The following is a 13896-nucleotide window of genomic DNA, read 5'->3' as shown; positions in this document are numbered from 1 at the left end:
ATTAATATTGATAGATAAAAATGTAACTAAAAAATATTGATTGATTAAAAAAAAAGATAAGAGAAAAGATAGATAGAAGAAGAAGAAGAAGAAGAAATAAATGAGTTAAATGAACAAAAAGAAAAAGAGAATATGAAATAAAGAAAAAAGAGAGAAAGAGGAGAAAGGGAGACAAAAAAAATATCAAATAAGGAATAAGGAAGAGAAAGAGAGAAAAAAGAAGTAATGAGAGAGATAGAGATAGAGAGAGCAAGAGAGGTAAAAAAGAGAAAAAGCAAAAAAGGTAGAAGAGAAAAAAAAACAATAAAAAGATCAATGATGATTTTGATGAGATTATTAGCTGAGTTAATTATATGTAAATTTTAAAAAATCTCAAAAAATTTATTCATCAAAATAATCTATTAAAATTTATATATTTTTTAATATCAATTGACTTTTTTTTAAGTAATTTTTTAATTAAATATTATTTATTTTAATGTACTCTTAAAAAATTAATTGTCTTAATTGAATATCATCAGATTTTAATGTATTTTTATAAAAATTATAATTATCTTAATTGAATATTACATATTTTGGTTTATCCCTGGAATATCCAGGGCCAATAGTAGTGACTAATCTTCTCGCTACGTTGGAGACACCTCAAAAGATATGATTGCTGATTCGAACTCCCGACTTTGCTTAAACGTGGATCAACTCCTACTGTTGAACTACACACTTGAGGTTAAAAAAAGTCTTGATTAAATACTATATACTTTTTATAATAAAAAAATCTTTTAAAATTTCATCCCAATACACATTCTTAATTTTTTAATAAATATATTTTACTGACGATATTTTTATTTAATGTAGAATCGGAGTTGATGTATCAATATTAATGAGTTAGTGATGTGACAGTAAAATTAGGAATAGAAATTATCAAAGTGTCAGGATAAAATTTAACCATTCTAAATTTTAATAATAACACTTATCATTAAATTAATGAATTTATCTAATACATAAATGAAACTTTGAAAGAAAATCAGAATCACACATATATTTATCATGTACATTAAAGGAGTTAGTTTGAACCCTCCTTCAATATTTAAATAAAATTTTTCCTTATTTTTGCATGCAACATTAAAGCAATATAAAAACTGCACAAATATAAGATCAACGGGTATTTAAACTTATTCTTTATTTCATACTACAACCAACCAAGATGAAGACACAAAATGAGCAATGATAAAATGAACAAACATGATCATACTATTCAATTAGCACTGAAATTTCATGCCACAATGTTTCACACTACAGCCCATAAGACAGAAATGGACTTGGTGAGCCCACAAAACAAGAAGGCCGAACAAACGGGCCAGGCCCAAGTTCAAAGACAGGCATTTCCTTGACCAACACTAAGTTATAAAATCTCTGCTCTCTCTTACGCGCGTCGTTCTGAGCATTTTTGCAACTTCTGCAACGAACCCTAGTTCTGTGTTATTTGCAATCAATGGCTGGGGAAACCGAGAACACCCTCTCTTGTGCTAACTGTAGCAAACCTGCAAATCTTCAGTACTCATTCTTCTCTCTCTAACTGTGCCACCACTCATTTTTTCTTTGTAAATTGTTTTAGGTTGCAAGATGTTGTTATTGCATTTGACATGCCTTGATATGTGCTAGGGACTTTTGTTCTTGTCTTTGATCAAATGGGGTTTTCATGGTTTAAGTAAAAGCTGTAGCTGTAGCTGGCAGCATGACATTTTGATGTTTTCATTTTTGCGGTGCCCAATTTTTTTGCTTTGCTATGCTAGTGGTTTAGGTCAATTGGGTGGTGGAAGATTGATTTTTGAGCTTTTTATGATGGTCTTGCAATTGGGGTGGTTATGGTTGGGTTGGGGTGATAATGTTGTGGGAGAACCTGAGAGAGTATGTTATGCATCTCATATTTTTTTATTTACTTTTCTTTGTGTGTAAAGACTCTCTTTTTGCCTCAGGTGTCCGAAATGTATGGAGTTGAAGCTTCCCCGTGAAGGTTCTGCCTTCTGGTTTGTGACTATTCTCTACTTTGTTAGTTTTTTTGAATCTTGAAATCCTTTTTTTTTTTGTCTGTTGTCGTCATTGATGGTGTGTTTGGACCGATGTTAAAACTGTTTGCATTGTTATATTTTCTTGCCATTGTGTTACATTTGCGCCAAACCAAGATAAAAGCGCAAGAGCTACTCATATTAGCTTATGGCTTGACGAGGATCCATTGTTCTGAAATGCTAAACCAAACATGCACCGGGTTTTAAATAGTACCATTGTTATATTTGCGCCAAGGTCCAAACCAAGATAAAGAAGCCCTAACCTCTGTGTTCATAGGGCTTTTTATGAATCAACATAGTCTGCTATGTTCGCTATTCTGCCTGCTATTTGGTTCAGCCCTACTGCCGCTACCCTGAACCACCCCACTACAGCGGCAAGGGGCCACCCTCCTCTGCAGCTATAGCGGCAATAAAAGTGTGCTTCTTAAAATCCTGAATGCTATTATTGTCTAAGTGCAATATAGTGCTTTATTTGGTGCTGACTAGTAATACTTTTAGGACCATTGTAAATAAAAGAAGTAAGTTCTGATTGATCTAATTTAATATCTAAAGCAGATTAATTTAGTTATTAGGGATTAGCAATTTGGTGAATGGAATGGCATTGCTCAGATTGGCACCATTTAGAAGGTGAGATTGACCATGGTTGCTAATGAGAGAATAGTGAATTACTAGATACTTTATGAATAAACAAGAAATTTACTTCTCAGTCTTTGTACTCCTCATGTTGGAGCCAATTTTGATAGTTCTTGACAGCTCTCAGGAATGTTTCAAGTCTTCATGGAGCTCGCACAAATCAGTGCATCTGAAGGCAAAACTATCCTCACCTGGTGCACAAAATTCAGATTCACTTGGTGAAGGTTGGTTGTATTGTTTGAAGAGAGGGCAGGGTCGAACTCCAAAATTTCCTCACTTTGATTGGACTGGGTAGGGCTTTGAATCTCTTCATATTCTAAATTTAAAGGGTTTCATATCCCACAATTTAAGTAACAAAAGATTTGTTGATTATTAGTAATGATATTTTCATTTCAGAAGCCTTGTGTTTGTTCCATGTTCCCCTTCTTTACATTAACACTTTTAGTTTATTGCTAATTGTATATTTTTGAAACCAAATTTCAATTTCTGCTTTTGCAAGACCACTGCGGCCATATCCTATTTCTAGCCAAAGAATTGTCCCAGATCATGTTGATAAACCTGATTGGGCTGTTGATGTGAGTTTTCTGAGTTCTTCTTAGTTAAATGCTTTGTATTTTACCTGATTTAGCTCAATTTGCTTAAATATAATAATTGGAAGTAATCTTTTGATAACTTAGGGAGATTCATTGGTTTCTGAATTGTTTTTTTTTTCTCTTCTGGTGTTTAACTTTTAGGGAATTCCCAAAATTGAGCCCTATAGTGCTCTGCAACATACTGTTGAGGTGGGTAATTTTAAAATACATGAGTAGATGATTTATGTAAAAATCTAATTGGACATTGTTTTTATTCTACTTTCTAACTGATATTAATCTGTAGGTCAAAACTCCAGATCAAATTGAGAGAATGAGGGAAACTTGTCGGGTAAGCTCCTTGCCACCTTTTGACTCTGTAGATTCTCTGCTATCTCAATTCATAATTCGATTCAAAATTTTTCATTCGTATCATTATTTTCATGCTGATTAATTTGTGTGAGAATGGCTTGGGTTGGTGATACATGAATTGATTTTACTTTGTTGATTAATGATGACATCCAATAAACCTCTGCTTTGATATATGTAATAACTAATAAGCTGGAGGGGCTGAGAAAAGAAAAAAATTGTTTAATGCAAGTAAACTTTTGGTGGTACCAGTGAGAGGTCTTTAAATAGTTGTTTAATTTTTCTATTTTGTGTTGATGTTGACTTTAGACTCTATTGTGTATTGATTTATAGATTGCAAGGGAGGTGTTGGATGCAGCTGCTCGGATTATTCAGCCTGGTGTGACAACTGATGAAATTGACCGAGTTGTTCATGAGGCAACTATTGCTGCAGGTGCTAATTTTAATGAGCTTCTGTTTCAAAACACTTTGTTGATGCTTTATTTATTCAGTTTTGATTATTTTTATCAATTAATGAAGCTCAGATGCCTCAAATTAGTAGCCATCTTCATGGCTTACCCATGTTTGACACAAATCCATGTATACACTTCACAGACAAATCAAATACTCCTCCTAGCTACTACCTCTTTAACCTTTTCAGAATTTTGTTTGTCTCTTTTATAAGACTCTTTTAAAATTACCTGTTGTATTAATTTTTTTACCAAATTAACCTTAATTACTTTATAATTTTTTTAATCAATTAATAATAAATGTAAAATAATAAGATAATTTATTTCTCTCTCTTGTGAGGATTGGGGATGACTAACCGCAAATTAATCAGATAAACTGCATAACCACTAGTCTCTCCACACATTAATTGTCAAGGTTAAAGAGTTAGATGACAAGTCCCCTTATTCTTAAAGGTAATTTTGGAAAAGCAATACTAATATTTAAAGAATTTAACGTCACTAACAAAATTTACAAACTTTCCTAATTCTATACTGGGATGGAGGTAGTATTTTAAAATTTTTAACCTTTTTCTTTAAACCTCTATACAAATACAGATAGGAATATCATAATACCTAAAATCCTGGTTGAGAATAGCTTGCTATAGGGGCGGTATATCTCCGTGGTGGAGCAGAGCAGCCCCTGGCTGTGACAGGGGCCTCCGTAGTGGCGCAGTTCAGTGTGGTGCATCTTTTGCAGATGGAATAGCCTGAATCACAGAGCTATCATGCTGCTCCCATGAGGGCTATGCTGCTCCCCTCAAACTATTTCTTCACAACAGCCCCTACTGTCTCCTCCATTTGCAATCTGCTTGGTTCTCTCCCTCTCTCTTTTGCTGCAAAGCTGCGTTTTGATTTCTTTAATATTTGCAGTCAAAACTTGTAAGATGAGGAATACAGCACTAAGCTGCTGGGTTCTTAGGGCAGTCTTAGGGTTAAAGTAAAGAAAGGGTTAGGGTTGGGTGAATCGGGCATCTTTTTTTTAAATGTTTTTTCTCCTTTATTTTTTGTTTTGGTTTGTTGGGCCTCTATTTTGGGTCTAGTTTAGCTTCTCTTTTTGTTTTGTTTTTTAAGTAAGCAATAAGCATAGCATATTATATATTATATAATAAATAAACTAAATATTAATAGGAATAAAGATTATAATACGTTTGACTGCAATTCACATATGGCTTATTTATCTAAAATATACTAAACCAATGACACTAATTCTAACATTTAATTATATCTCCATTCTACACTTATGCTTACTTATAAAACATTGATTTTCTCTTTTGATTTATAATGTGTTTTATTTTAATTTATGTTATACTATAGCTGTGTTAGGTCTTATAATTTTTAAAACTTGTCACATCCCCACTCTGAGTTGGATTGTATACATGCCCCTTGTTGTATCCTGGGCCTTTTAGTTTCTCATAGAAAATTTTGGCATTGCAGTAGTTGGTGAGTGTTGAGTACATACGTATCTTCTGTGATTTGATGATTAAGTCATTTACTGTAGGGTACACAGAGATACCTTAGGGATGCTGTGTCTGACCTAAAACTTGCAAAGAATTTTTTTCTATTCCCCCCTTTTCATTGTACCATGCATAACAAGTAGTTTTTTTATAGGAAAAAGAAATTTAATGTGGTAGAGTGCAGGTAAAGTACAAATAGGTTGGGAGAATATATCCATCAAAAGAAGGGGAGAAGGGGACAAAAGATACCAAAAATGAAAAGTCCTTCTAGAAAGCCATGACCAGTACACTGCACAGAAGGCTTCCCAACCTTGTTATAATTCCGTTTTCAAATGCTTCTTTGAGTTTCTTGGTGTCATTATCATTTGGAAACTACTAATAGTCATTTGTGATGAACATGGTAGTAAGTATCGTAGGAATCGCGATTCGTATCGTACGATACGATACGATTCCGTGCTTCAGCGATTCGAATCGCATGGTGTATCGTTTTTGATCCTGAATCGTTTTCGAATCGTTTGTATCGGGTTTAGAATCGGAAAATCGCGATTCTGGAAGGTCTCGCACGATTCTGGGAAGAAACGGGTCGCGTCCAAAACCGGGTCGGGTCATGCGCGACCCGGTTCTGAAAACCCTAAAAAAAATGATTTTTTTTAAATAAAAAAAGACGAAACTGAGACAGAAAATGCCGATACCCATTCCTGTACATGACCCACTTAGTGGGTTTCACTTTTAGTGGTCCCTTTGTCTCGTCCAGGTTCGCAGCTTCGTTTGGATGGCTGTTTGGGTTGCTGTTCTTCGTGTTAGTGGTCCACTTGTTGCTGAGTTTATGCAGCAACAACACTAATATTTTTTTTGGGTGGCTATATTGCTGATTAGAGTAGCAAACAGTCCCTTGTATATGTATATATTTAGCAACAACAATGATTTTTTTGGAGGCTTTGTTGTTGAACTGTACAGTCATTTCTTTTGGCTTTGAGACTGTTATTATTTGTATAATTCTATCTTTGTTTGTATTTTGAAGCTTATATATTACTATATATTTATGTATGACTTCATTTTGTCTGTTTCTTTATATTAAAATGTGCTTAGAGTGCTTTTATATGTCTTGTATGCATATATATACACTATGTTTTTATTGATCACGAATCTTACGATTCACGATACGATTCGATTCACGATTCAAAAAATAAGCTTTCCGATACATTATGTGTATCTCGATTCAACTACCATGGTGATGAATATTTCTGAATTTTTACCTTTGCAGGAGGATATCCATCGCCACTTAATTACCATTTCTTCCCTAAATCTTGCTGCACGTAGGTACTTTTCCTATGTGCATGTCACATTTTTCTCAGATTTTCTTGGTATATGTTAAGAATGAAATATGCTGTCTTTCTAACAGGTCAGTTAATGAAGTAATCTGCCATGGAATTCCTGATGCAAGGTAAACTGTCCTCTGCCTTTTCTAATTTATTCTTACTATTGTTTTTCTTCGTTTCCAATACTTAGTTTTACATCTGGCTGCAAATAATGTCGACTAACTTTCCCAACTCTTCCTTCTTTGCTACTTGACACTTGATTAGTGTAAGTGCCACTGAAGCACACATAGCAACTTAAGAACTTTCTGTAATACTATAGTCATTCTGTCATTGTGCAGGAAGCTTGAGGATGGTGACATTGTAAATGTTGATGTCACTGTATACTATAAAGGTGTTCATGGTAAGTTGGAGCATATATATGTTACATACTTCCGCTTGAAGTTCAAAAAATTCGGTCCTTGGTTACTTATGTGAGTTGTTATGCAGGTGATCTCAATGAAACATACTTTGTGGGAAATGTTGATGAAGAGTCTGGCAAACTAGTAAAATGCACATATGAGTGCCTGGAGAAGGCAATATCCATTGGTATATCTCCATCAGATTTTAATTCTGAATCTCTGTTTAAGTTTCAAATATAATTGAATCTTTAAAAACATTATTGCAGTCTTGGATTTTATATGAATCTTTTGCTCGATGTGTACCTTATAGTTTGTTATCATTTCATAAATCAAACTACAAATTTGGTCCAAAAACTGTTAATTTGGTTTTACTTCCTAAATCCCAAAATTATATGGTAATAACTTTTAACCATTAAAATATAAATGAAGGACAGAAGTACATGTGGAATAACTGATATCGCATCATATAACGTAAGCTAATATGCTGTAAATATGCATTGAATTATTAATTGATAACTGGTGATTACGGATTACCATAGATGTATGTGTTTGCCGTTGGCATATGGATTATATTGTGATTGCTGTGTTTAAAATACTTCCAATTAAAATATACACTATATTATATATAAAAAATGAACTGTGAGATCCTGATTCTTCCTTTTCAATCCAATTCAGTTAAACCTGGGGTACGATTCCGTGAAATTGGTGAAGTTATTAATCGCCATGCATCAATGTCTGGCTTCTCAGTGGTAATGAATTGTTGTCTTTCTTTTATAAGCTATTTATTGTTATTTGTTTATGCTAGTGGATGGTTATCATTTGTTCCTTGCTCATTTTTCCCTTGTTCTCTTAGGTAAAATCATATTGTGGTCATGGAATTGGTGAGCTCTTCCATTGTGCACCAAACATTCCTCATTATGCAAGTATCCTTTCCTTGGTTTAAAAGCACTGTAGGATATTGGAAAACATATTTGGAAATTATTCTCTGCATCCTCTGATGTTAGATCTAAGTCTGACATTCATTGCAGTGTGCACTTTTCTTTTAATATAAAAAATGACCAATTGTTAGGCATAAAATGACTTGCAAAACTAGAAATGATTTAATAGATGTTAGCCATTCATTTTTTACTGACAATCCATTTATACATACATTTACTTGTTGACTAAAAACAGATTCCTCATTCTGATGCCATTTTTTAAAAATTAGACTTTTCTTTTTCTTCCAAAATTAAACTTACCACTTCACAGAAACATTACTGTAAACGTCTCTAGCTTCTTTACCCCCCAACTCCCTGGATCCATGTTAACAAAGAACTTGATTGCTAGAAAGAAAACATTTTTTGCAATGTACACCTTAACCACTGGCAGGAAATAAAGCAGTTGGTGTGATGAAGGCTGGGCAGACCTTTACAATTGAACCAATGATCAACGCAGGTATACTTGCAAAATACCTTAAGTAGGTAACTTTGATGATGGATACATTTGGCAGCTCTAATGTTGATTTTTAATAGGTGTCTGGCGTGATCGAATGTGGCCTGATGGATGGACTGCTGTTACAGCAGATGGTAAAAGAAGTGCTCAATTTGAGCACACTCTTTTGGTAAGTCCGTTTCTGTTTTCTCTCGAGTCCTAATTACAGTATATAAAGGCCACATAATCTGGTTATTTTTTGCACTATATCCTGCCAAGTAAAACATGGTCTTCGGGTGCTGAAAGTGATAATAAATTAGAGAAAAATATCATAATTTTAAGTTTTGGATGAAATTTTCAAGATATGGTAACATTTAGTCATTTACTTTCTCACCTCTATATAATGGTACTGATTTTGATGTGATGCATATGTAACTTCTATAATATTTCCTTCACTAAGCCTTTGCAAACTTTTAAGATACCGGAGAGCACACAATGTCTTGGTACAATGTAGGTTTAAACCTATAATCTCATGAAATGTCTTGGTACAATGTAGGTTTATTTTTTTGGGGTACAATGTAGGTTTAAACCTATAATCTCATGCGATCTTAATCCCTCACTATTGGCATAATACATGCTCTAATTATATAGTGTTCTAAGGCCATGGTGGCTTCTTTCTAATTTGTTTTGGTCAGTGATTTATTAATTTGAATGTTACTAGTATACGTTTTTTTTTATTAACTTTATTAGTATACAATAAGTATTGCATAACTACTTTTAGCTTATTGTTCCTCTATAATATGATTCATGTTTTAATTATTAGGTGACAGAGACTGGTGTTGAAGTTTTAACAGGGCGGTTGCAAACATCACCCAATGTTTTCCCTTGGCTAAATTCATAAATAGGGAGAATCATGGAGACTCATTCTGAATACCATACAACTAATAGACAACATTTCTTTGGCTTACTTTTCTGGTTGCCTCTTTTTTGGGATCATGTTTGTAAGATACACAAAAATGAAAAATTCAATCGAGTTTAGGTGAAAAGTATGATTTGTGATATGTTTGTGTAATTCAAGGTGATTTAATATTTTTGTTATGCATTCTTTTTATACATTTGTTGTTTAAGTCAATTTGTTAGACAAGTTTTGAACACCAGGGCTTAACTATGATATTTCTAGGGTTTATGTCTCATTCATGGTAATTTATTATTGCATTATGATCTACCTATTTTTTTCGCTTTTCATCATGAGAGCCATATGTACATTTTTATTTAAAAAAAAAAAAAGAAAATGATTTAAATGATTTTCAACGGTCAAAACATTGAAAGTATGCAAATATATATCACATTGTCTTTTTATAGTATGAGCATTTATTATCACTTTAATAATGTTTGATCCGTTTTTAAAAACAATTGCAATAACAAATTCGGTTTAAAAAAAATGTATTTTCAAGTATGGATTATTTTCAATGGTTTTGCTATTTCATTGTTTTAAATTAAAGGTAACGGTTAAGGATCATTATTTTGGGAATGATGTTATATTCTTAAGATTATGTTTCACTGTAATGGTACTTTTGAGAATATATTTGAAAATGTTTATGTCTAATATTCTGTACTATCATTTAAATTTTAAAACCTATTTTCAGCAATACGTAGACAAAGATACCCAGTTTATTTAAAAAAAACAAAGATACCCAGTTTATTTAAAAAAAAACAAAGATATCCAGTTTAATACAGATACCCCTAGAATTTTTCTGCTGCCCAGTTAAATTAAAAAAAAAAAAGAGCGTAAAAATAATGTTTTTTACTATTGTTTAATATATACATGAACAAACATTGAATGACAATACATGAGCTTCTAACTCATTAGCTTCTAGAACTTTTAGGTGGTTATAGTTGTTGCTTTCGGATATCTAGATGCATATTTTCAAAACAAAAACAATACATTATTAATATGTTCCGTTGTATTCATGACCTTAACATTAATAGCATTGTTCTCTTCCTCATCTTATGATCGGAATATGAGTAGAGTTAATCATCTATACACCGTCAGTGTAAAGTTTTTTTATACTAGTAATTAATTATATTTTTTAATTGTGTCATCTTACTGTTAAAAGTAAATATGTTTATAGTAACATGACACAATTAAAAGATATAATTAGTTGTCCGTATAAAAAAATTTTACATTGACAGTGTATAGGTGATTAACTCATATAAATATACATAACTACTAATATCTTTTAAGGCTAGGGATGGCAATATGATGATGGCTCAGCTGGGGTGGCAAGAATTAAAAAGAGGAGAGAGAGGAAAATGACTAGCAATGTGAGGTTGAGTTGTGCCATGTTAACTTTGGGTCACAATTCAAGCTTTGGTTTGCTGTGACCCTAAATAGAAAAAAGCTTTCAAATCTCAAAAAGGTTGATGAAAATGGCATTGGGGTGTGGTGCTTATATAGAGATTACCTCACATCATAACATGCAAATCTCTTTAGTTTTTCCCTTTTTTACGTTATTTTATTCACACGCAAGAACGGACAACGTAGGACTGTGATAAAATTTTAAATGGAGCTGGTCGGTCAAATTAAAATCGATCGTTGATTATAAAATTAACATTAACATTGTCACATGCATACATTATATATTATTATCTTATGTGTAGAAAATAATAGATTCGTATCAAAGAAAGTCCAGCCTGATATGAAGAAGATACATAGTTTAAGAAACTTGTTTTCCGTATTTGAGTATGTGAAGCAAATATTTGAATATCACTCATACCTTTGTTATTGTATATTAGACTTTTGAACACAGATGATTCTAAAAACTCGTATCAAGTGACGAAAGAAAAAGAGACCGTATATGTGTGACGCTTAATTAGTAAGAAAAAATATAGGAAACTTTATTAATAAGATTTTGATGATTCTGCAGGCTGAATCAAGGTGCAACTGTGCAAACGATATTTGCTGCAGACCTCAAAGAAAACTTGCTGATCCAACAACTATATAAGTATATATGCAAGAAATCGATCCTGCCACTAATAGTGAAAATTCAGAGGATTATATTTATTGCATTGTGGTGTCTCATATTTGCACTTGAACGTTGGAAGAGTCGAAAGTCAAACTTCTCCTTTTACTACAACTTCCATCTTTGCTGGGATATGCAGGGAATTTACGGATTAAAGAATAAAAAATGTATATACATAACTACACCTTAATATCTATCAAAATTGTCCCTTTATATGTTTTTCTACAAAGTGTGTCGGATTTATTTATTAGATATATACATCACGATGTTATACAAACAAAAAAAAAAGAACAAAAAAAAAATATTGATAACATCATTCTTAAATTTGTCAAGTGAAATTTCATCTGATAAATTTCACGATTTATTATTTTTTGTTAATATCTATTATTTTGATAAATATAATATTCATTATTATATATATATATATATATATAAAGTAAATATATTCTACACTTTACTTAAAAATATATAATAAAAAAAGACAATTTTTATGGATATTAAAGTGTCATTTTATATATATACATTTTTATATTTTAAGTCTCCATAAAATATGTTTTTATCTAGTTCTTGCAACAACAAAAAAATCGATTTTAGATCATTGACATTGTTTTTATGTTCTTTTTTTTTTACCATTAACATTAATTAGTTTAATACACAATGACTAAATAAATGAAAATTATTAAAATAGGTGACAAAGAATATTTTGAATTAAGTAATGTATTATAATTTTATATAAATAAAGTTATTGCTTATAATTTTCTTTACTTGGCTGTCATCTTGGATTTGTGAATTCGTGGTGATGAATTACGAGGTCTCCATGACATCCATGCCTCATGCTTTAGGCAATGATTTCTCCAAACATGACTCTCCTTATTAGAAGTTTATGGTGGCTAATGATTTTTGGAGTGTTTTTTTTTTCTCTACCATAGTTTCTAGCTACACTTTCTCCCTTTTCCTCCTGACTCTGTTTAGACAAGTATTCTATTTGTTGAAGAATTTGAAAGATGAAAACAATGAGTTAAATATAGCCTCTCTAACATCCCAAAATTTGAATATTAGAAATAGAATATATGAAATCTTTTAAAAACCTTACTAAGTGTATACTAATATTTTTGCTTTTATTATTAGTATTATTACAAAAAAAAGAATTAAATATATTATTTCACGAATTATTTATATTTAAATTATATATATTATCATGTTATCTTATATATTTATATTAAGTAATCTTACATATCTGTTTATATTCAAATCATAGATATGTATTATTTTACCTTAAAGATTTTATAGATAAATTATATTATCTTTTATTATTTTATGTTTAAATTATAATATCATTTTATTGTATTTTGTCTTATTGTATTTTAGAAATTGTTTAATAATAAATTATATATATGATATTTGAAATTTTCTTTTCATAAATCAATTAACTTTATTAATTTATATTAACACCTTAAAACTAAGGATTAATAAGAATAGGATAATAGAGTTAATCTAAAAAATAGGTCAAATCTTATAAAAAGGAAGGGAGGGGGAAGAGATTAGGATATTGAGTGTTAGAAAATATAGAAAAGACAAATAAGAAGAAAGAAAGGATAATAATTAAGTTGAGAAGTGAAGTGTTTGTAAAATCTTTTTCTTTGTGGGAACATTTATCAAGTAAAGGTGGCTCGATCATGCTAAAGGTATCAATATCGTGCTTGGAAATGAGGCAAAAATGTGACTAACAAAGAATGATCATGTTGAACTCCCTATAAGTTGCTTTTGCCTTAGGAATTGAATGAAATAGTATTGTTAGAACTAAATAACATAAGATAGTTAAAATAGATGACTACAATAATCCATTCGTGTTAATATAAGATTTTGAGAACTTGTGTATGTGAGAAAGTTTGAAAATATTGTGATTTGAGAACTTGTGTACTTCAGAAAATTTGAGTATATTATTTGATTTGATAAGTCTAATTTTTAAAAATAAAAGTCATTCGAATTTGTTAAGCCTAAGTGATTACTTAACCAATTTTAAGTCTAAGATTTAATCATTTTGTAAAGTCTAAAGATGATGTTTAACTAGTCGTTAAATGTAAATAGAATACTTAATCATTTGATAAACTCTATGTTTGATGCTTAATAATAAATTATTGTTAATATATGATGTGTAATTGTTTGAGTTCGT

General features: G+C 31.3%; 1 protein-coding gene across 1 annotated transcript; it reads left to right on the top strand.

Annotated features, from left to right (window-relative positions):
* The first annotated feature begins 1403 nt into the window (after positions 1-1403).
* On the top strand, positions 1404-9893 carry MAP1A (methionine aminopeptidase 1A). The gene is made up of 16 exons (XM_020361190.3): positions 1404-1548; positions 1971-2021; positions 2814-2984; positions 3193-3268; positions 3428-3475; positions 3570-3614; positions 3965-4064; positions 6838-6889; positions 6976-7017; positions 7231-7292; positions 7379-7477; positions 7966-8039; positions 8144-8213; positions 8659-8724; positions 8802-8890; positions 9524-9893. Exons 1-16 carry the CDS (start codon positions 1487-1489, stop codon positions 9599-9601), a joined length of 1185 nt encoding a protein of 394 aa, XP_020216779.1. The 5' UTR covers positions 1404-1486; the 3' UTR covers positions 9602-9893.
* Positions 9894-13896: the final 4003 nt, after the last annotated feature.

The sequence above is a fragment of the Cajanus cajan genome, chromosome 3 (genome assembly GCF_000230855.2).
Source record: "Cajanus cajan strain Asha chromosome 3, NIPB_CcT2T_4, whole genome shotgun sequence".
In the NCBI taxonomy this organism is placed as follows: domain Eukaryota; kingdom Viridiplantae; phylum Streptophyta; class Magnoliopsida; order Fabales; family Fabaceae; genus Cajanus; species Cajanus cajan.
The sequence above is the reverse complement of the archived record's forward strand: the minus strand, read 5'-3'. Positions and strand labels throughout refer to the sequence as shown.

What these genes read in the sequence shown, in the direction of transcription:
- MAP1A (XM_020361190.3), top strand. Translation starts at nt 1,487, where the DNA reads ATGGCTGGGGAAACCGAGAACACCCTCTCTTGTGCTAACTGTAGCAAA. An exon ending in AACCTGATTGGGCTGTTGAT is followed by an intron (nt 3,269 to 3,427) that starts GTGAGTTTTCTG and finishes TTTAACTTTTAG; the next exon opens with GGAATTCCCAAAATTGAGCC. An exon ending in TTCCCTAAATCTTGCTGCAC is followed by an intron (nt 6,890 to 6,975) that starts GTAGGTACTTTT and finishes TCTTTCTAACAG; the next exon opens with GTCAGTTAATGAAGTAATCT.